The sequence below is a fragment of the Haliotis cracherodii genome, unplaced genomic scaffold (genome assembly GCF_022045235.1).
Source record: "Haliotis cracherodii isolate W230 unplaced genomic scaffold, xgHalCrac1.p SCAF_8, whole genome shotgun sequence".
NCBI lineage: Eukaryota > Metazoa > Mollusca > Gastropoda > Lepetellida > Haliotidae > Haliotis > Haliotis cracherodii.
This window is the reverse complement of record NW_027266341.1, coordinates 15724406-15746253: the sequence shown is the minus strand read 5'-3', so window position 1 is coordinate 15746253 and position 21848 is coordinate 15724406. Positions and strand designations below refer to the sequence as shown.

Sequence of the window (21848 nt, the reverse complement as noted above, 5' to 3'; positions counted from 1 at the left end):
CAATAACAAAGGCAACAACCAGTCCCGTGGAACTGCTTTAGACCAGTGCCCCTTTATTCCTATGTCATGGGCTTTGTCTAAATATTGTAATCTTTGTACATTCATCCCATTCACCTGATGAAGGAGCAAGAAGTAGCTCTGGAATGTGGTGACAAGGAATTAAAGAAGTTGCTATCCATAAAAAAGTATCATGTATTCATGAATACAGCTACAAGGTTATATTAAAAGCAAATTTGTCAAACATATTTGGGCATAACAATATTATTTACAACATGGGCCATATGATGTTAAGAATACCATGTTGTCTATCAGCTATGGAAGATTGGGGAAAGAATATTAAAGGGGCACTGATCTAACGCAATTCCCCGGGACTGGTTGTTGCCTTTGTTATTGTTTTTTTCCCAGTGAGTACCCGGATGTATAGCAGAAATCTAGACTAGTTCGCGACCTCTGCTGCGCCATTCGTAAGCGCATTAGTCACTTGTATGGGTAGTAATAAGGGCATATGGTCACATTGATCAACAAAATGAAATACAGTTTTCGAGATAATAAGGAAATGTAGGTATCTTTGTGGGTAGCATCGGTAATGGTAACAAAGTTTTGATAAGTCACTTGCTTGGTAATTTTGCGATTTTCGTTTACACTATTTTGACTTGCAACACAAAGTTTCACCTGAGCATTGCTTTTTGATAGTGTGTATATTTTTGTCAAAATGTGTAACATTTTAAAATTTATTAAACGCCTAAATATTCAGTTATTTAACAAAGTGACTGAAAAACATTTCCATCTGTATTATTATGATAACGAATTCCAAACATTTTGATGTTTAATGTCATCACCAAGAGACTGAAAAGTACATTTCTGTGTTGTTTGGCTTCTAATCCTACATAATAATCTGTTGTGATGTTTGTAGGCCCTTTTGATCGTCTAAATCAATCTGGACAGATTTTTTTAGCTGTACAAAGAAACTTATTCGATGTCACGTGTCTCTGTAACAATCAAGATATACATCGTTTCGGAATATTATAACCCGTGTTCGTTTCTCAACTGATGATTGTTTCAGGTGTTTCACATAGGTGTCAAGTCTCAAAGGTCGGCTGAGAAAGCCCACGTGACAACTATTTTCATAACGTCCACGGTTCCTAAAAATATCCATTGAGTGATAGATAACAATGAGCAATCAATCAACGTATTATCAGTTAACCCTTTGAACAAAGTATGTTGTTTTTACATCAGCACTTCACGCCATGATATGAGTGTATTCCCTTTGTTTTAGTAAACCTAGACATGTAAACACTCACTTTTGACATATCCACTGTGCAAGAAAACAGTGATTAATCAATCAACGCATTTCCTGTTATTCCTTTGATGACTAGGAACGATCCGTTGATTTACAAAAATAAGTAAATCAACCGATCATTCACCTCTTGCTGGGCTGCCACGTGCATATTACATAACATAAATTTCACCTCACTTCAAACCTGGATTTAGATTGAATAATTTCCCCAGACACAATAAATGCCAAATGGGAACCTTTGTCAGGTAATCTAAGTGGTGCTACCACTAATTGTACCTGTAATAAATTCATTAACTGAGCATCAAGTGAATGACGACAAATACACAAGTGTAGGGTTATACCAGAAAACGTGGATGACATCAAGGGAGTAGTAATCGTATTATTGATGCAATCCGAAATCCGAAAATGCTTTCACTGCATGGATACTTTTTTTTATATTAAACTATAACCGCCTGGGGTATTTCCAAATGACGACATCCGATGAGCTCCATCGTTCTTTTTGTCTGTTTGTTTAGGCTGAAGAAATTAATTAACATGCGCCCTTTGAAGAAATCTTTATAGATCACAGTTAACCAATCAGTGTTCAAAAATGCGTAAAACAAATATTGCCTCCAGCCTCCAAAGTTTATTTAGCTGTACTTGCAGACGGTAGCCCAGTCTCTGGTCACGCTCAGTTGCGTTGCGTATCATCCGGGTACTCACGGGGGAAAAACAATAACAAAGGCAACAACCAGTCCGGGGAAATGCGTTAGATCAGTGCCCCTTTAATCCTGACCTGAATCATATGTCACTGAAACAAGTTACAACACAGAAAACACAGACTCATATTGACAGCTGCATGTTTGCTGAATAAAATGCTTATTGATAACACAAGGCTTGATCAGTGAAAGAAACATGTGACCTGAACATGTTTCAATGAAATTCCCTTTCTGTACATGACACCTCAGTTATATCTTTTTGGTACATCGTGAACAAAACCCAAAAGAGACTATTCAAGTAAACACTGCAGTAGTAGGCCTAGCAGAGTTGAAGCCAAGTAGAAATTAGGGCTTCACTGCGGTGTCTACAAGTGAGAAATCTTGTTGGGTAATGTAGACTTGCAGATAGCTAACAATTCCTTCATCACAAACACTTCAAACATGTCTTATGCGTAGAGAAAACCACCCAGAAAAGGTAAAATGACAGAATATCGCTTGGCTGATGTAAAATGTAATGTTTTGCGGAGAAATAATAAATTATTCGTAGTGTCATTTTACTAAGATAAACAATGACAAGAAGCGTCACAAGCCAAAATTATGTAAATGCGGGTAAAACAACTTGACACTGACACAATGACAGTCATTAAACGTCTGTTTCGTTTCTGGATCATTCTGTTCCATCTTGTCAAAATCTAACAGGTGCGCAAAGACGACAATGCCGCCGGATTATGATCATCCAGCAAAAAATCTCTCTGTGATCAACACGTAAAATGAACACCAAACCATTAGTGAAATCATTGATCCCATGGGTTGGTACCAGTAATGTTTGCTCTGTTTTCTTCTGTCGTTCTGATATTATTTAGATGCTTCCAACTTCTGAATGTCTCGCCGACGTGGGAGCTGACATGTTGGTTCAGGAATTGTGGGAACACATTGGACCAGTTATTTTTATGACGATGTTCGAAACAAATTATATTTCATCCAATATGAGTGGATATATTGTAAAATAATTAAAAAATCCAAATATCTGAACGACTTAGTCAAGGAAATAAGATGCTTTATAATAATTCCGATAATCTCATAACAACGCGAAGAGGAGTGAAAGAAAATGGCGATGGTTTGACAATTTGTGTTGGTCAGCCACCTGTTTCTTTTAGTTGTTATAGTCACACTGGGGGAAGGGTGTTGATAAAAACGAAAGAAATCCCTAGGTGATAAAGCTGCGTATGAATTCAAAGGATAAAGAAACCTCACAAGGCGGGATCGAAGCCGCAAGGTAACATGACAATCGCCAGTCGAAATACTCACACCACAGCCTCAGTTTGAATTGCGTAAAAAATGTTTTTAATGTTGTGCGTTTCTTTAATTAGTATCTCTGTTCTTTGTGAATTGTTATACTACGTTGTCGTTAAAGAATCAGCAGATAATAAATGGCACAAATAAACAAATGCCAAGGACAAACATTCATGAGATATTTCTCTACAAATTGGTATCACTGACGGCCGAAATCAAAACAGTACCCAAACCATAATAACAGTGTCATGTAACTTTTTAATAACCCATCTATCACACCTTCCAGATGCATTCTCATGTATGTGGATGTCTTATGTTTCCAAATTATACAGGCTGATGCGGCGATTGTTTGTTTCAAAAGCAACTTGCTAATATTAGGACACCTACCTAATTTTGGAATTAGGCTAGATGCAATCAATACCCAGGGATTGACTTAGGCTGCGATTCCGGGATATTCTTGCAGTTGTCACAGATATCGCATGAACATTAATTCAGAGCAATTGAAAATAGTTTATCCGTATTGACACTCTCATTTCCACCTTCAAACATTGAAGAAGTTGTATTGCTTGAATAAAATTATCTACCAGGGATAATTCGAGGCCAACATTTTCGGATTCAAATACAATGAGGCATTTTACATTGTGCTGTATGTGCGTACCTCGAGAATATTTGAAATTTCCTCATAAGGGCCCATGACAGAAAATTCCTTGAGTGAACCATGATCTACTGTATCTAAAAATGTCAATAAAAAACTCACTGGATAGTTTCTTCAGTTGTCAAAAGATGTCAATCAAAACAGCGATTTGCATACTCGCAACACTGCATGCCATCTCTTACTGTCCATTAATGATTCCTACAGCACTGCGTGGAGCTTTACACTACATTTTTTTATACCTGATTATCAGATCGTATTCGGTCATTAGCCATATTTTTTTTGTCACTTAGGGGCGGTTGGGTAGCCAAGTGGTTAAAGCGTTCGCTCGTCAAGCCGAAAACCCGGGTTCGATTCCCGACATGGGTACAATGTGTGAAGCCCAATGTGTGTCCCCCGCCGTGATATTGCAGGAATATTGCTAAAAGAGGCGTAAAACCAGACTCACTCACTCACTTTTTGTCACTTAAATCCAAGCAGAAATCAAGGATGTTCATGTATTTTGGAATGACAAAACCTTTCTCCATATGACTATGCAAAGTTCAGATCACAAACTGTCGTATTTAAGATGAGAATCACCTAGACTTTAGATAAGGCATCACTGGTTTTCATGAACATATACCTTCTTGCAAAAATGGCCAATGTTCATGAATTACGAATTTGAACTATTTCTAGTGGCCAAACAACAAGTTGGAGATTTTTTAGAATATGCTATGATAATCATTCAAATGTAACTCATGTGAATGTCAACAATCTTTTCAACTTCAGGTTACTCGTAAACATTTTCTGGCTGCTGCACATGGTAAACATGCAGCCTTCTACAGAAAATAAATGACTCAATTGTTGCTAATTTAAACAAAAGAGTGAACGTGGAGCAAAAGTCACTGTATAATGAACTGTCACTTCTAATTATTTAAAAAAGTCCATATTGATAAGATTTCATTTGATACGGTCACACAACGGGTCTTCGATACAGTACACACTACAGGCACAACAAAACAAGTGATATTTACCAAAGCACTGGAATGTAAATTATATTTTTTGCCAACACACTAACACCATTTACAACTGTCGCTATTTCATTTCATTGCTTTGAATATATTAATTTACATACATTGTCGAAGACCTAGAAATTGTTTGTTCCCCGCATGCCAATGAAATGAACCGCTGATGGTGGTAAACATGCCTTATCTATAATTATTCTTGCAAATAATTGCTCCTAAAGTCGACAATGGACTGAAATACATAAATATTAATGTATTTTCTCCTAACGTAGACAATGAACAGAAATATAAATACTAATGCATTTTTTTGTTGATACTGATGGTAATATTTTTAAATATTCACACTGGAATAATTAATGTTGGAAAATATCGGAGGATGTATCTATATAATCTAGTAACATTAATTGCAACATAATTCGAGTCACAAATACCGAATATCAAATGCAGTTTCCACTGTGGGAAGACAAAATGTCTCTGAAAATGTGCAAAATCTCATCACGGGCCAAAAAATCTCATTGCTTTTAGACCAGGGGGGATTTTCTTTCATTGGTGAAACATTCAAGGTTAATCTTGTCCTTGATACCCAACAATACTTTTGTGTTTAGCCTGTCAAAGACTCGGAGCACCTTTCGAATACAGTACCACCAAGAGTAGTGCACTTTTTTGGATTCAATAAGCGTTGTGTTGCCAGCTTGAAGCTAAGCTCTTCTAATGAGTTAATCTAATAAGCCAACATCCTACCTCGGTACCACGGGCGCTATCACAAATAATTAGTTCTTGTTTACCAAGTCATCAGCACCTGATTGTTTATGTTCATGTGCAGTAACCATTTTCTTCCGTGAAACTTTATAAAACTTGCATGGAGTTTCCTCAAATTATTTTGGATTAATTCATTATAAAAGAAAGCTATCCCATACCCTACTTCACAACTGACCCTTACAATCGTAATAGTTCCTAACCCAAATGCCAGACAATGTTTCATACGCATAGATTAATATTACAGGTGTATTTGTCTCGTAGAATAAACCAGAAAAAGCAGTCAGCTGTTCACACATTTTCTCACCAATCTATGTGTGATTTAGTTTAAAAAATACTTAATGTCATGGCCAATATTATAACTGAAAAGAATTTTCACTACAGTGATAGGAAGACTGAAGACTTTGTATTGCTAACGACTAATGTTCACTTCAAGGCAAGTGATTTGCCAATCAGATCTTAATCGATTTCCCTGAAATTAATGTTAACAAAATTGAATGAAATGTTGGATAAAAGTAATTTAATAGATTTCAACCGATACACAATGAACACTTTCATAGCCAGATTGTGTACCAGGATTAACTTGCATACTTCAGTACGGATTTGTTGACATGCTTCTGCCTGTGTTGTGCTCATGATAACGTCAAACCAAAGCTCATTGTATGCATGTATTATGCACACACTGGTAGTCCAACAGTAGTCAAATACTGTATTCCAGCCCTTTCCCAGGTTGATTGTACACAGATGTTTATTTGGTTACGAACTAGTCTGGTCCCTCCCGCCCCCCCCCCCCAAAACAAAAAAACAAAAACAAAGAAGAAATAAACACACCGCCCACACTATATTTTCAAAAAACAATGCCTGAGAACCAATTCGGTTTTTTTTTTAAGCCTTACTCTTCCTTCATTTATTCCCAAATACCTCATTTATGCAATATTTTGTGTCATGTAATATTCCCACAAGTCAATCAGATGGCATTTCATCTTATGAAATACTGATGTTTGAAGTTGAAATACTGATGTTTGAAGTTGAACACTGTAAAACAAAGTATGAATTCAGTTTCCTTTTGTAAGTGATATCTATAGAAATCAAAACTTTTTTCTTTCCATAGTTTAGTCACCTGACTGATCATATGATGCAGCTGTGATGCAGATGATCTGCACAAATTAGAAGACAAACTTTTCTACCTGACCAGAAACTTTCTGAAGGGTATATGGCCAGATTCTACAGACTGCCATTGTATTATGATTTTGTTATTATCCATCCTCATCCATAAGTGAAATAGTTGAAATGTTCTTTATATAGATCTTTGCTTGCTTCCTTGTCACGAAGTCACTCTGGTAAACTGTAGCATTGTTTGTAAGTAGAACAGGATTTAGTTATTACTGTGAGGAAAGGAGAAACTAATTATACATCCTATTAGGGTGCCACAACATAAACAAAATTATGTCCAAAGAAACCTTTGCATAACAAGAAACCTTTGCATAGCATGAGACCCTAGAAGACTCTGGGGTAGAATAGGTCTTCAGCAACCCATGCTTGCCGTAAAAGGTGACTATGCTTGTCCTAAAAGGCGACTAACGGGATCGGGTGGTCAGGCTTGCTGACTTGGTTGATGCACGTCATCGATCCCAATTGCGTGGATCGATACTCATGATATCAATCACTGGATTGTCTGGTCCAAACACGATTATTTACAGACCCCCTGTCATATAGCTGGAATATTGCTGAGTGTGGCGTTAAACAACAAACCAACCAACCAACAAATCAAAGCATAGCATGACTCAGTTTGATAGCTCTTACACCTTTAGGGGTTCTGGGTTAAAAATGGTCCCAAGCAACCAATGCTTGATAAATGGGATGATTTAATGAATCAAGCTTTCATTAAAGTTTCAGGCGGGGTTGATTGCATTTGATTGTATTTTGACTGCATGGATTGTTACTCATAATATCAATCACTGGATTGTTTGGTCCAGACTCCATTAAACAGCTTGCACCATATAGCTTGAATATTGCTGATTGCGGCATTAGACCAAAAACAAAGATAAGATAGTGGCCACGGTGACATCCCTTACATTTGTTTCTTTTTGTCTGTGTTCCTTATTTAAGTTTACTTTTGATAATATGCTGTATAACATAAGAACTAATGTTTCAGTGTCTCTGATACCCAAGCTTCCACTGGTGCCAGTGCTCTGCCTAAGAGTGAGGACAACATGTAAGTTGACAAATTGCCCTGTATTGTTCATGAATGCCCCGGACCACCTCCGTGGTCTAGTGGTAGAGCTTCAGCTTGGAGTGGAAGGTCCGGGCTTTGATCCCCGGCCGTGTCATACCAAAAGACGTTAAAAGATGGTACTTGTTGTTACCCTGTCTGGCGCTCGGCATTAAGGGGCTAAAACAAGGACTGGTTGGCTCGTAGTCAGTATACTGTGTCTGAGTGAGGTATTCATGTTAAACTGCGGCATGGTATCTTCTTGTGCTAGCACTATAATTCGGCATCAGTCCGGACTAGTACAAGCAGCCACACAAACACACACACGTACATGCACATCGCTATTTAAGTGCTATAATCTTGGACGCGATGTTAAACCCCATTTCACCTCTCCTCACCTCATGTATGCTCCACAGCTGGCATACATGAACATTGAATTTTACTGACTTAAAATGAGTTTCAAGGATTTCTAGATCATAATTCTTTGGACACTAGTAAGTATGATAAACATTAATTAAGACCAGTAATTTATGAATTGATATTGTCCAACTGGCTTAAACATCAGTGTCTATATTTTATAACTTATTACAGTAATAAAGTACATACAATTTTTGGATGTTTCCTATTTTTTTGTAAAAAAATTAATATTGAAATGTACCTATGCAATTCATGTTGAGCAGATTTTTTTTGATACATAGATAGTTATCAATGGTGTAAAACGTAGTGTTTGAAATTAGGGTGGGATCGTATGACCAACCTTCCACCTTTCCCCCTCTCTCCATTAGGTCTACCGAGGTCGTTAATAATATTACTGAAAAGAGCAAGCCAAAAACACTGCTCACCCTCAGTGAGCGCAAAAGCAGTTTCTTACCTTCACCATGTTGCATGTACATCTACATTATCAGGAAACGAGCAGCAGTGCGCCAGCTGATTGAGAAGTACTACACTCAGCTGACAGATGGGTGTGGCAAGGCAGACTGCGCCAACAAGGCATGTGCATCGTGCCCTGGGTTCTGTTACAAGCACATTGACCGCAATCAGCTAGCAGTCCATGCCATGAAGTTGTGCCAAGAGAAGGCGGATCTCTGTGAACAGCAGCCCAAGAAAGTGGCCAAGTTTCCCGTCCAAGAAACCAGCCAAGGCACTTCTTCATCAAAAGCAAACAAGCCTGACGGGGATGGTGCCTCAACATCGGGCCACATCAGCAGCAAAAGTATTGCCTCTGAGGCCAAGATATACACAAAAAGTAGGTTGTGTTCAATGTCAGGACCGAAGGCATGCTGATTTTGATATTTTCCTCACAGACAAATATAGGTCCTTCCCAACATATTGGTGTATGCCTGAGATATTTCGATGTAAAGTAAAAATTGAACTTTCTCATTACTAGCCAGTACAATATGACATGGAGATAAATTTAATATGATATAGTATATACATGCTTCAGACTCATGCTCCACTCTTATGAGTGAAGTATCATTAGCTACTCAAAACATCAAAGTATTTCATAGTGTGTGTCAGTAATTGAAATAGGTGTAGTCATCAAGAGGCTGGAAATAATAGGGTCACGGTGACACTGTGATAAATCAATTAGAGTTGCGGGGATTGATTGTCATATTACAGTCAAGTTCTGTTAATCCGACATAACTGGTTGCATATGATTATGTTGGATTAAAGAGTATGTCGGATAAGTTGGATACCGATTAAGTAGTATCAGCGTTTGTGATCGAAATTCGAACAACTACACGATAGATAACGATACAAACACGTAATAAAAAAAATGAAATATTCTTATTGTTATGTTACATTGTTGGCAAATTAACACGGAGTACGCTGACCACTGTGTCGGATTAACGAGACTGATTAATGCATGATTTCGGTAATTCGTTGCAAATTAGGTGTGTCGGAGTCAGAGTGCGAGACTGTCGGATTAACAGGTCTAAATAGCACTGATTTAATCAGCTCCCATCATTAGTGTCGGATAAAGCTGATTGTCGGATGAATGAGGCTTGACTGTATAATGTCAATCCCTAGATGGTCTTCCCCAGACTCGATAAATTACAGACCACCATTATATAGCTGAAATATTGCTGAGTGTGGCATTAAGCAACAAACAAACAAGCAAACCTTTCATAGAACATGTTCTGCATGTCACTGGTTGAGTGACAGGTCGACATAGAAGCCCATTTTTGTGCCCTTTCCACCTGATCACTTCTATTCTGTAACCAGCTTCCATGAACAAGGAGTAACAAATGAGCTGGTTGGTAAACTGGGGTTGGGCTGACTCAGGGATAGGAGTTGGCACCAGCCCAATAGCATGAGTTAAAGGTATACCGTGGGCTAGTAGAGTTTCAGGCGACCCGTGAAGATTCCGGGGTAGAATAGGTCTTCAGCAACCCATGCTTACCGTAAAAGGTGACTATGCTAGTCGTAAAAGGGCTACTAACGGGATCGGGTGGTCAGGCACACTGACTTGGTTGATGCATGTCATCGATCCCAATTGCGTGGATCGATGCTCATGATATTAATCACTGGATTGTCTGGTCCAGACTCGATTATTTACAGACCACCGTCATATAGATGGAATATTGCTGAGTGTGGTGTTAAACAACAAACCAACCAACCAACCAAGAGTTTCAGGCTCTATAGGGGCTCTGATATAGTATCTCTATTTAGCCTAGTAAATGTTTTTATATTTTGATGGCTAGAAAAGTGTAAAATGTGTAGAGCTTGTGGCACGATATTAGGCTGTGGGTAAGTGGCACAAAGTTACTCTATCCAGGTACATTGTTGTATTGTTACCAGTGTAATTGTTTTGCTCATCAAATTTCTTTATCAATCATTCATGTTTATAGAACACTATCCTTCATACAAATGTTGATGTTTCTAATAATATTTGGTTAAAAAATCAAACTGTCTTAATGGTTTTGTCCTAATGAATATTTTGTAATTTTTCAGTTCCAGAAGTGAAATTCCTAACACTTGAGAAAATGAAAGGAGTAGTGGATAGGTGTAAAGCACAAAGCGACTGGGCAGAACTGATAAGAACTATTGGAGAAGTGTTCAATAACCCGGAGTCACTCCTGCGGAGTTTCCGGAAAACTGAAAGCAAGCCAGAGGTTGAAGAAAAGTCAGCTAAAGTACAGGGAGAAGGGGAAGGGTCTCTTTCTAATCCAGTTCAGGAGACTTGTGGAGCAAGTGCCATGGCAACAGCCACTGCCCCACTCTCGGTATCGGACATACATAATGAACATACATTAGATCTAGACTCTTTACGGGAGATGTATTCAATATTAATGGATATTCCTGATCATCCATTTCAGGGGGCTCTGAATCATGCACTTCTTGTTCTTTCAAACACAGTTGATATGGATTTGAAATACCACCATGCGTATGATCGTGATCCCAACTATATCAACATCTTCATCATAGTGCTAGAGATTCCACTCCTTCACAGCCCAGAATTTATTGAAAGTGCATTTCCTGTGTTTTGTCGAGCCCTTGGTCAGTTGTCAGTTAAAGGCCAGGCGAAGCTAGCGCAAGTGTGGTCAACATTCGGGACAGATAAACTGCGGGAAACCTTGCAGTCCTTGCAACAGCTCATCACGGTGAAGGTGATTAAGGAGGAAGGGCAGTGGGGGCGGGGTTATCACTTGAACGATGATGAAGGCATTCTAAATGCAACAAAAGTCATGAAGATATTGTTCTATGCCAGTATTTATGGTGGTAAAAGAGACTCACAAGAACTTTTAGATGAAGAGAAGAAAACAAATGAAGCTGATGACAGTATTCAGAATGAATTTCTCCAAGGTGCTGTGGCACATGAACCTAAGGAGCCATACCAACAGAAGGAAGACCCATTAGGAAAGGAACTAGGTGTGAATGTTCTAGACTGTAGAGAACCTTTAATACCATTTGAAGAATTTGTTAATGAGCCTCTTAATGAGCATATAGACATTAGCACCGATTATGCATACTACAAAACAGACTCTGATTTGAAATTTTCTTTTGTGACACATAATTTTATATTGACCACAGCGTCTAAGTACACGAGTATGTACTTTGACAATAGAATCCGAATGTTGAATGAGAGAAGGACATCTTTCTTACATACAATAGTTCATGGCGGACCTCCAATGCCGTATCTTCGAATTCGTGTTCGGCGTGATCATGTGATAGACGATGCCTTAGTTGCTGTAAGTATTTCTCTGCAAGGTTTTTGTTATTTTTTGGCAGTGGGGGGTTTGGGGGACACTTGCGTACCTTAGGCATGCCAGAAATCTAGGATCAATGGTTCGGATCCTGGTTTGTGCTGTTAATGTTTCTAGGTTTGTCAGCACCATAGCCATGCTCATGGGTTTCACCAAACAGGTCAAAGTCTGAGACCAGGAACACTTGGGGCTTTCCTTCCACATTTAACTGAATTGCTTTAATATGACTGAAATGTGCAGCATTTAAACCCAACTCACTAAGTGTTTTGGTCTTTTCTCAATCAATGCTGATCAGAATGGTTGGGGTGGTAGTCTCGAGGTTCAGGTGTTGGCTCATGCCACAGACATAGATTCAGTTCCTGTACAATGGGAACAGCCAATTCTTAGTGTGCCATGCTGTGATATTGCTGAATTATAGCTTAAAGTGGTGTAAAACCTGAATCTAAGTTTATGTTCGGCTTAAAAAAAAATAAGAGTTGGTTCTCAGGCAATGACTTTTTGAAAATAAAGTGCTGGCGGGTGGGTGGGTGGGTGGGTTAGTTTTTGTTTTTGCTTGTAACCAAATAAACAGTTGTGTACCCTCCACATGAAAGGGCCTCCCTACATAAAGAAGCATTCAAACCCCTATAGCTGCCATGACCATAACATAGATGCACAGTAAAGCAGTGCACATGTAAAGGGAAGTAACTGTGAGCCATATTGGATCTCATTGTTTTTCAGTAGTAAGATTTTTTTTTAAAATGGAAATAAAAACGAAATATGCAGCAGACTTTATGATGATGCAGGCGGTGCCTGAGAACCAATACTGTTATTTTGTTTAGCCATTGTTTTTTTTTGTGTTTTCCATGTTTAATGGAAAGTGTTGATTGATATGAAATATGAAATGCTATGATGGTTATTACAGCTTGAACATGCTGAACATAGAATCGATGTCTAAGATGTTTTGCAATACCCTTAAACCAAATCTAAGACAGCCTTTGATATATCAGATTTATTTTTTGTATTTCTTTGATAGGAACAGCACCCAGTTGGTACTATATCTATCATGAATTCCATCCATCAACATTCAGTATGTTTACAGTCACACTCACTTTGTGGGCCCTGGTATTATACCATTTAGCAAACTCCAAAACTTGAGTATAGTCTTTGTGAAACAGGGTTATAGACATACAAGTGTCATACTGCTATGATAGCTTTGTGAAACAGGGTTATAGACATACAAGTGTCATACTGCTAAGATAGCTTTGTGAAACAGGATTATAGACGTACAAGTGTCATACTGCTAAGATAGCTTTGTGAAACAGGATTATGGACATACAAGTGTCATACTGCTAAGATAGCTTTGTGAAACAGGATTATGGACATACAAGTGTCATACTGCTAAGATAGCTTTGTGAAACAGGATTATAGACATACAAGTGTCATACTGCTAGGATAGCTTTGTGAAACAGGGTTATAGACATACAAGTGTCATACTGCTAGGATAGCTTTGTGAAACAGGGTTATAGACATACAAGTGTCATACTGCTAGGATAGCTTTGTGAAACAGGGTTATAGACATACAAGTGTCATACTGCTAGGATAGCTTTGTGAAACAGGGTTATAGACGTACAAGTGTCATAGTGCTAAGATAGCTTTGTGAAACAGGATTATGGACATACAAGTGTCATACTGCTAAGATAGCTTTGTGAAACAGGGTTATAGACATACAAGTGTCATACTGCTATGATAGCTTTGTGAAACAGGGTTATAGACATACAAGTGTCATAGCGCTAAGATAGCTTATGAAACAGGATTATAGACATACAACTGTCGAAGCGCTAAGATAGCTTTGTGAAACAGGGTTACAAACATACATGATACAACTGCCATAGCGTTAACATTGCTTTGTGAAACAGGGTTATGGACTTACAACTGTGATACAGCTAAGATAGCTTTGTGAAACAGGGTTATGGACTTACAACTGTCATACAGCTAAGATAGCTTTGTGGAAGAGTGTTCAGCATGGTCAGTTGGATGTCTATAACCGTGTGTCTCGCCTTGATGATCTCATGTTGTGTGTCTAGCTGGAGATGGTAGCTATGGACAACCCTGGTGATCTGAAGAAGCAGCTGTTTGTAGAGTTTGATGGGGAACAAGGTCTAGATGAAGGCGGTGTGTCAAAGGAGTTTTTCCAGCTGGTAGTGGAGGAGCTGTTCAACCCAGATATAGGTACAATATGAACACTATAGCAATGCAGTCCCTGCTGTACTCTGCAGCCAAAGATATACATATTTTTGTAAATTTTGCAGCCTAATTTTTATGATTCTGCCCTCAAGTCACCAAACTTTTAAGCTTAGTTTTCATGAATTTCCAAGTTTTGTAACTGAAACTAAATATCAGTTTACATGTTACATGGCATGATTCTAACTACCCAGATATAGGTACAATAGGAACACTATCACAATGTGGCATGATTCTAACTACCCAGATATAGGTACAATAGGAACACTATCGCAATGTGGCACAATTCTAACTACCCAGATATAGGTACAATAGGAACACTATCACAATGTGGCATGATTAAAACTACCCAGATATAGGACCAATAAGAACACTATCACAATGTGGCATGATTCTAACTACCCAGATATAGGTACAATAGGAACACTATCACAATGTGGCATGATTAAAACTACCCAGATATAGGTACAATAGGAACACTATCGCAATGTGGCACAATTCTAACTACCCAGATATAGGTACAATAGGAACACTATCACAATGTGGCATGATTAAAACTACCCAGATATAGGACCAATAAGAACACTATCACAATGTGGCATGATTCTAACTACCCAGATATAGGTACAATAGGAACACTATCACAATGTGGCATGATTAAAACTACCCAGATATAGGACCAATAGGAACACTATCACAATGTGGCATGATTCTAACTACCCAGATATGGGTATAATAGGAACACTATCACAATGTGGCATGATTAAAACTACCCAGATATAGGACCAATAGGAACACTATCACAATGTGGCATGATTCTAACTACCCAGATATAGGACCAATAGGAACACTATCACAATGTGGCATGATTCTAACTACCCAGAAATAGGACCAATAGGAACACTATCACAATGTGGCATGATTCTAACCACCCAGATATAGGTACAATAGGAACACTATCACAATGTGGCATGATTCTAACTACCCAGATTTAGGACCAATAGGAACACTATCACAAAGTGGCATGATTCTAACTACCCAGATATAGGTACAATAGGAACACTATCACAATGTGGCATGATTAAAACTACCCAGATATAGGACCAATAGGAACACTATCACAATGTGGCATGATTAAAACTACCCAGATATAGGTAGTTTTTCCAGAAAATGTGTTGTCAATTAACTCCGATAGCTTTTGCGGCTTTTGACGGTTACAGCTTAATTTCCTCTGCTTCATTTGACCACGTCTCCCATTTCGCCAGTGCACGCATTCCATTTCCGACTACTGTCAAATCTGATAGTGTTTCTTTTCTGTTCTTATTTTAAATGCATTCGATTTCAATATGGAAGCTATACTACCAATAGACCTTCATTATGAACCCATTCAACACTTTTTATTCAAATACAGTAAACTACAGTTATAACGAACACGCTTAGAACGAACTAACGGATATAATGAACTTATTAGTCCCGACCATTTGCTGTAGTTGTACTGTACCAGGTATATATATGCTTATAACGAATTACGGTTATAACGAACTAAAATTAGTAGTCCCTTTGAGTTCGTTATAACCATAGTGTACTGTACTTAGAGGCGTTTACATTCAGCCCTGTAATAGCCTTGTTTGTGAATTCATCATTGTGAGAATAATGAATGTGAAATCACATCTATTATATTTATATGTCATAGGTATGTTTACATACAACGAATCAACGCACCACTTCTGGTTTAACCCAATGTCATTTGAGAATGACGGTCAGTTCACCCTGATTGGAATTGTCCTTGGTCTGGCTATATACAACAGCTGCATCCTGGACATCCACTTCCCCATGGTCGTCTACCGCAAGCTGCTTGGCAAGAAGGGCACGTACGACGATCTCTGTGATGTAGACCAGGTATGGAGGTAGTTCTGGGGGAAATTGTCTCAGCAATTTGCACTAGCAGCAACTAATTTTACTCAGACATACATACAATAATCTGTGCGATGTAGACCAGGTATAGAGGTAGTTTTGTCTGAAACAGTCTGCCGATTAGCACTAATTGTTAAGTCTATTTTGCCTCAGCTCCTGAAATTAAGTATTTTTCTGGGCACTATTTATCTTTTGTTTTGTATTTTGTAGATATATATTTTGAATAAGATAAATTTGAGTAATTTAAGTAAATTAAGTAAATGTTAGTCTAATATTATACAACGTGAATTTCAGGAGAAATTGCAGTTTTAATTTTCAATGGTATATTGTTTGTTTGTTGTTTAACGCCGCACTGAGCAATATTCGAATAAATAATCAAGTCTGGACCAGACAATCCAGTGATTGACATCATGAGCATCGATCCATGCAAATTCGGATCAATGACGTGCATCAACCAAGTTAGTCGCCTCTTATGACAAGCATAGTCACCTTTTAGGGCAAGCATGGGTTGCTGAAGACCTATCCTATCCCGGATCTTCACGGGTCCAATGGTAAATTGAGTGTTGAGAGGTATTGTATTGAAATTTCAGACCATAGCCAGTAGCCTGACTCAGTTGCTAGAATATGCAGACGAGGACATTGCTGATGTGTTCATGCAGACATTCAGGATCGGACATTCCGATGTGTTTGGCTCAATACTCTCTCATGACTTGAAGGAAAATGGAAATGAAATATTTGTCACCCAGCAAAACAAGCAGGTAAGCTTTTTCACTTCATAATTTTCATTTTGAATTTTGAGTAATATATGCTGTGTTATAGTATCGATGAATGGCTACTGGCCCCCTCTGGTCAGTTTGACTTATTTGCAATCTTATCTTTTTCCAGGGATTGTTCGTATTACATGCCACTATCATTAATGGTCTGGGCTGAAATAGGAAGCACACCTATTTTGTTTTTTTCACTCCAACAAAGCTGCACACCGATACTGAATAACAATTGACATACATGTGGTCTGTGAATGAATGCAAAGTTGTGTGAGGTGCACATTTAACAAGGATAGGCTCAAATGCATCCATGATGCAGTGGTTGGGTAAGTCTTACTTCCCTTGTTTATCTGCAGTGACCATGATTTTCAATCTTTGCAGCGTAATGTGATTGATGGTCTATGTTAATCTCACTCAATTCACTATGTCGTCTTTTTGAACCTGGTCTTGATGTATTAATTTCTTGTAGAACCATTGATTTGTCCTCACATATCTGTTAGGGACTGGGCATTTATATTGGGACAGGGTGGTGTTATTTTTTAACTATACTGTTCCCCCCGCCCCCCCCCCCCCCCCCACACACACACACAATTATAGAAAACTAATCGTGTTTTACTGTTCAATTTTCAGGAATTTGTTGACCTGTATGCAGACTTTATCCTGAACAAGAGTATAGAGCGCCAGTTTCGTGCTTTCAAGCGTGGTTTCCTGATGGTGACAAATGAGAGCCCTTTCCGCCTTCTGTTCCGACCCGAGGAGGTGGAGCTGCTGGTGTGTGGCAGCAAGGTATGGACACTTTTATCAGGAATTCTGTTTGTATTGTTTTAGGATGTTATTGTCTGATGTTTGGGGGATGGTTTTGGGTAGTCAGTGCTTCAAAAAGAATGAAGAGGTTTCTCCATGGCTCAGTCCATTCAAATATTGATGTGTTTGTGCCTTCTATTGTCAACTCATTGTAACTAGAATCTTTGTAGAGACCAGGGACTTATCTTGGCTATATATTTGAAGGTTCAGGGGACTCGTAGCTTTTTTATGCTTAGTCTAGAGGATGCAGGATCTATCGTCCAGTAATTCCCAGGAAAATCTTTATGTTTCCCATATTCCCTGGTGGATATAGCATATAGTGGATATAGCATCTGCCTGGACAGCTGAAGGTCAGTGGATTAATCCCAGCCGCTCCATACCAAAGATGTTTCTTGTTGTTACCTGACTGGTGCCCAGGATTGAGGGTATTAAACAAGGATTGGTCACCTCAGAGTCAATATACTGGCATAAGTCTAGACCTGTAGAATCCGGCACATAAATCGCTATATTAGTGCAATAGTCTCAAACTTAACATTACAACTCATTTCACCTCACCTTGGATTATTACTCTTCCAGCAAACAATGCTTGTTGTATGAACTGACTGATGTGTTGAACCATGCTGATAGCATGTCAGGGTATCCCAGACATTCTGAAGTCCTCATTTTATCAAGCATTGGTTTACCAGGCTTTTGTGAGAAAGTTGGAATATTGCTGACTTTGGCATAGAACAATTACTCACTCACTCTACTGCTGAGTTGTAAAAGGCGACTATGCTTGTCATAAGCGGCTGCTAACAGGGTCGGGTGGTCAGGCTCGTTGATCTGGTTGATGCATGTCATCTAGGGCTGGGACGAGTCCAAATTTACTACCTGGGTACCCCCCCCCCCCCCCCCCCCCCCCCCATTACCCGACCCTACCCGGGTACCCACTGTAGGTCTCAAGAGATACAAAATGTCCGATTGGGAATTGTTTTACCATAACCCTGGCAAAGCGTATTTAGATAATGTATTAAACAATCTGTTCATGCATACACTGAAGTTGACTTAAGTCATATCTTTATTCAACCATATGAAAAATCAGAAGGAATGGGTGCATAGTCAGAAAGAAATATAAGTGACTTGTAGTGTGACCATAGACTTCTGGATAATTTTTGTCATTCAACAATATCTCACGTGACTGTCGGGTAGCCTCGTGGTTAAAGCGCTGCTCGTCGCGCCGAAAACCCGGGTTCGATTCCTGACATAGGTATAATGTGTGGGGCCCATTTCTGGTGTCCCCCGCCGTGATATTGCTGGAATATTGCTAAAAGCGGCGTAAAACCATACTTACTCACTCACTCACTCACTCACTCACATGACTAACCACGGGTCTGGGTAGTCCTGTGGGTACCGGGGTTCTACTCAGTACCCATCTGACCTGGGTACCCGAGTTACCTGTCCCAGCCCTAATGTCATCGTATACCAATTGTGTGGATCGATGCTCATGATGTCAATCGCTGGATTGTTTGGTCCATCCTCGATTTCTTACAGACTGCCATCATATAGCTCAAATATTGTTGAGTGCTGCATTAAACAACAAACTCTACTGCTGAAACATTCAGACAATATGATTTGAGGGTTGTAAGAGCATTTACAACATGTACATTTGTTGTGTGTCTATTTGAGCTGGACTTGTAGTAGTGGTTGAATTTCAAACACACGCATTTTGACTATGCATATTTCTGCTGAGTATTGAAAACTTCAAATTCTTTGCTTTCATATGTAGACTACATCTGTGTTAGTCTTGCAGGATAGGAAGGACAGTTTTTGCACATTTGGAATATCATGTTGTTTGGGGACTGGGCCTGTATTTCTGATATTGTACAGATATACATGAAGCAGGCAACCCATGGTAAACACTGTTATTCTTGCAGGATCTCGACTTCTTTGCTCTGGAGGAGGCCACAGAGTATGATGGTGGATTCACCAAAGATTCTGCTTCAGTCAAGTAAGTATTTTGAGACCCCCAGTTAAAGCATGACAGATGTTATTTCCAGACGTACAGTATACTATAGAGCCGATATATCAGACACAAGTTACACTACTAGTGACTCCCAGGATATTTGATACCCAATATTTATCATAAAACAATATAACACAATATTTTGAAGTAAGTTGCCTAAGTTTCTTAATCTTATTCCAACAAGAAATGCAAAGTTGATTGTATTTAGAAATCACTTACTGATGTTTCTGTGCGTGTTATTATATTATTGGACTGAATTTTGGGCCACATATTATTAAACCAAAATGGCTGACATTTCCAGTTCGTAGAATGCTAGATGTGAATAGTGATAACACATTATGTCTCCCTAATAAGTTCGCATTCCATAAATCCGGACCCTTTGAGGACAAGAGTCAGAACAGGTCCCAGCACTCTACTGATCACCTTAAGAGGTGACTAATTTGGATCTGGGCCACGTTCTGCAAAGCGATCTTAGCGCTAAAATTATCGTAACTCCCATATTTTAACACAGGCTTACATATTATTTGCCAAAAGTCATATAAAGGACATGATGACTACAAAAATCATCTAAAACAACACTGACATTCTAGTGTAACAACACTAGCCACCAGCCATGCCACCGTTACAAACAACATAGCTGATGGCTGGTCATTGTCCATTGTGGATACCATCCCCAACAGAATACGGAAAAACATTCCGAAGCCGTGAATAAAATACCAAAATCACTGCCATACAGTCCGGCCTACATACTGCCACCACCTTTCATCAGATGAATGGACTTTATAGAAGATCCCAGTGTCGATCTAGACACAGAACTATGGTCTATATATAAGCAACAGAATAGGGAGGACATGGCTATGTCATCAACACCCAAAAACATTAGTAGGCAACATGCACCCACATTAAGGCCAACAGGGCCCACAAATAAATTTGGATCCCATACAAGGGTTAGTCTTGTATTAGGCCCTTTTACCTAAGGTAGACTCCTTAAATCTCAACTGGGACTACATCCAGCCCCAGGAATATACACCTAACTGCACCTTAATGCCTACGGCCCATGAGTCCATGACGACATCCATGATAAAAAACACAACACAAAACAATAAGTTTTAAACACAAATTTATTGAAGCGATCATAAAATCATGATCACCAGTAATCCGACCGTGTTTATCCTGCCGTTACTCCAAGCCCCGACCACTGGCCCATCAGTCCACCGGTTCTGTAAACACCACCCACGACCCACCAGTAACAGCCTGATCATTGGTCCACCGGTCCACCAGTACCATTTCACCGGTGAACTCCACCAGTACTATCAGGAATACCTGGAACACAAAGTGTATATAAGGAGCTCCCCTACCCACTTACAAACAGTCTGATGAAAGCCCTTAAGCTTGAAACTAGTGGCATGTACATGTACAGATGAAATACTTGCTACCATACTATTATTCTATCCTGTTTGCGATGGACGACTATACCACCATGGTGGCAAATATTTGTTTGGAATGATATCACAGCACAGTCGTTTGTTCTTGTTCCTTACAGAAACTTCTGGCAAGTTGTGCATAGTTTATCAGAAGACCAGAAGAAGAAACTGCTGCAGTTTACGACAGGAACAGATCGGGTACCAGTAGGGGGGCTGTCCAAGCTGAAGCTCATCATCGCCAGGAATGGACCTGACTCAGACAGGTAACCCTTTATACCCTTGATTTTTAGGCCTGTCTTGTAGAGTCCTTGAATTTAAATTCTGGAAGTACAAGGGATAGCGTGCCTTGAAAAGGCCCTAATTTGTCCTTACCAATCTCATGAACTTATATATCAATCTTTTCAAAGTTAGAATAAAACCTGTTGAAATCACTTCAAATCTTTGAAGAAAACAACTTTTTTATGATCCTTTTGGTCAGTAACCATAAAGAGTTATGTCCCTTCCAATGATTGGTTGCTTCCAATAGAGGAGACTATGCCTGAATCTGTGACAATGCAAGGGAAGGGCCAGAATCATGTAATTATGCCTTCAGAGCTC

General features: G+C 39.1%; 2 protein-coding genes across 2 annotated transcripts in view; one reads left to right on the top strand and one right to left on the bottom strand.

Annotated features, from left to right (window-relative positions):
- The window catches only part of LOC139450151 (NF-X1-type zinc finger protein NFXL1-like), a 32596-nt gene extending 29695 nt beyond the window's left edge, over window positions 1-2901 (bottom strand). The window contains exon 1 of the mRNA XM_071231819.1: window positions 2813-2901. The gene's annotated coding sequence lies outside the window, so the exon portion shown is untranslated. The remainder of the gene's footprint in view (window positions 1-2812) is intronic.
- Window positions 2902-3103: 202 nt separating this feature from the next.
- Window positions 3104-21848, top strand: part of LOC139450659 (ubiquitin-protein ligase E3A-like) — a 29391-nt gene continuing 10646 nt past the window's right edge. Inside the window, exons 1-10 of the mRNA XM_071232454.1 lie at window positions 3104-3271; window positions 7856-7915; window positions 8818-9158; window positions 10868-12105; window positions 14187-14331; window positions 16037-16242; window positions 16848-17015; window positions 17652-17807; window positions 19739-19812; window positions 21371-21514. Of these exons, the coding sequence (XP_071088555.1) occupies window positions 3222-3271; window positions 7856-7915; window positions 8818-9158; window positions 10868-12105; window positions 14187-14331; window positions 16037-16242; window positions 16848-17015; window positions 17652-17807; window positions 19739-19812; window positions 21371-21514 (2582 nt within the window). The 5' untranslated portion in view covers window positions 3104-3221. The remainder of the gene's footprint in view (window positions 3272-7855; window positions 7916-8817; window positions 9159-10867; window positions 12106-14186; window positions 14332-16036; window positions 16243-16847; window positions 17016-17651; window positions 17808-19738; window positions 19813-21370; window positions 21515-21848) is intronic.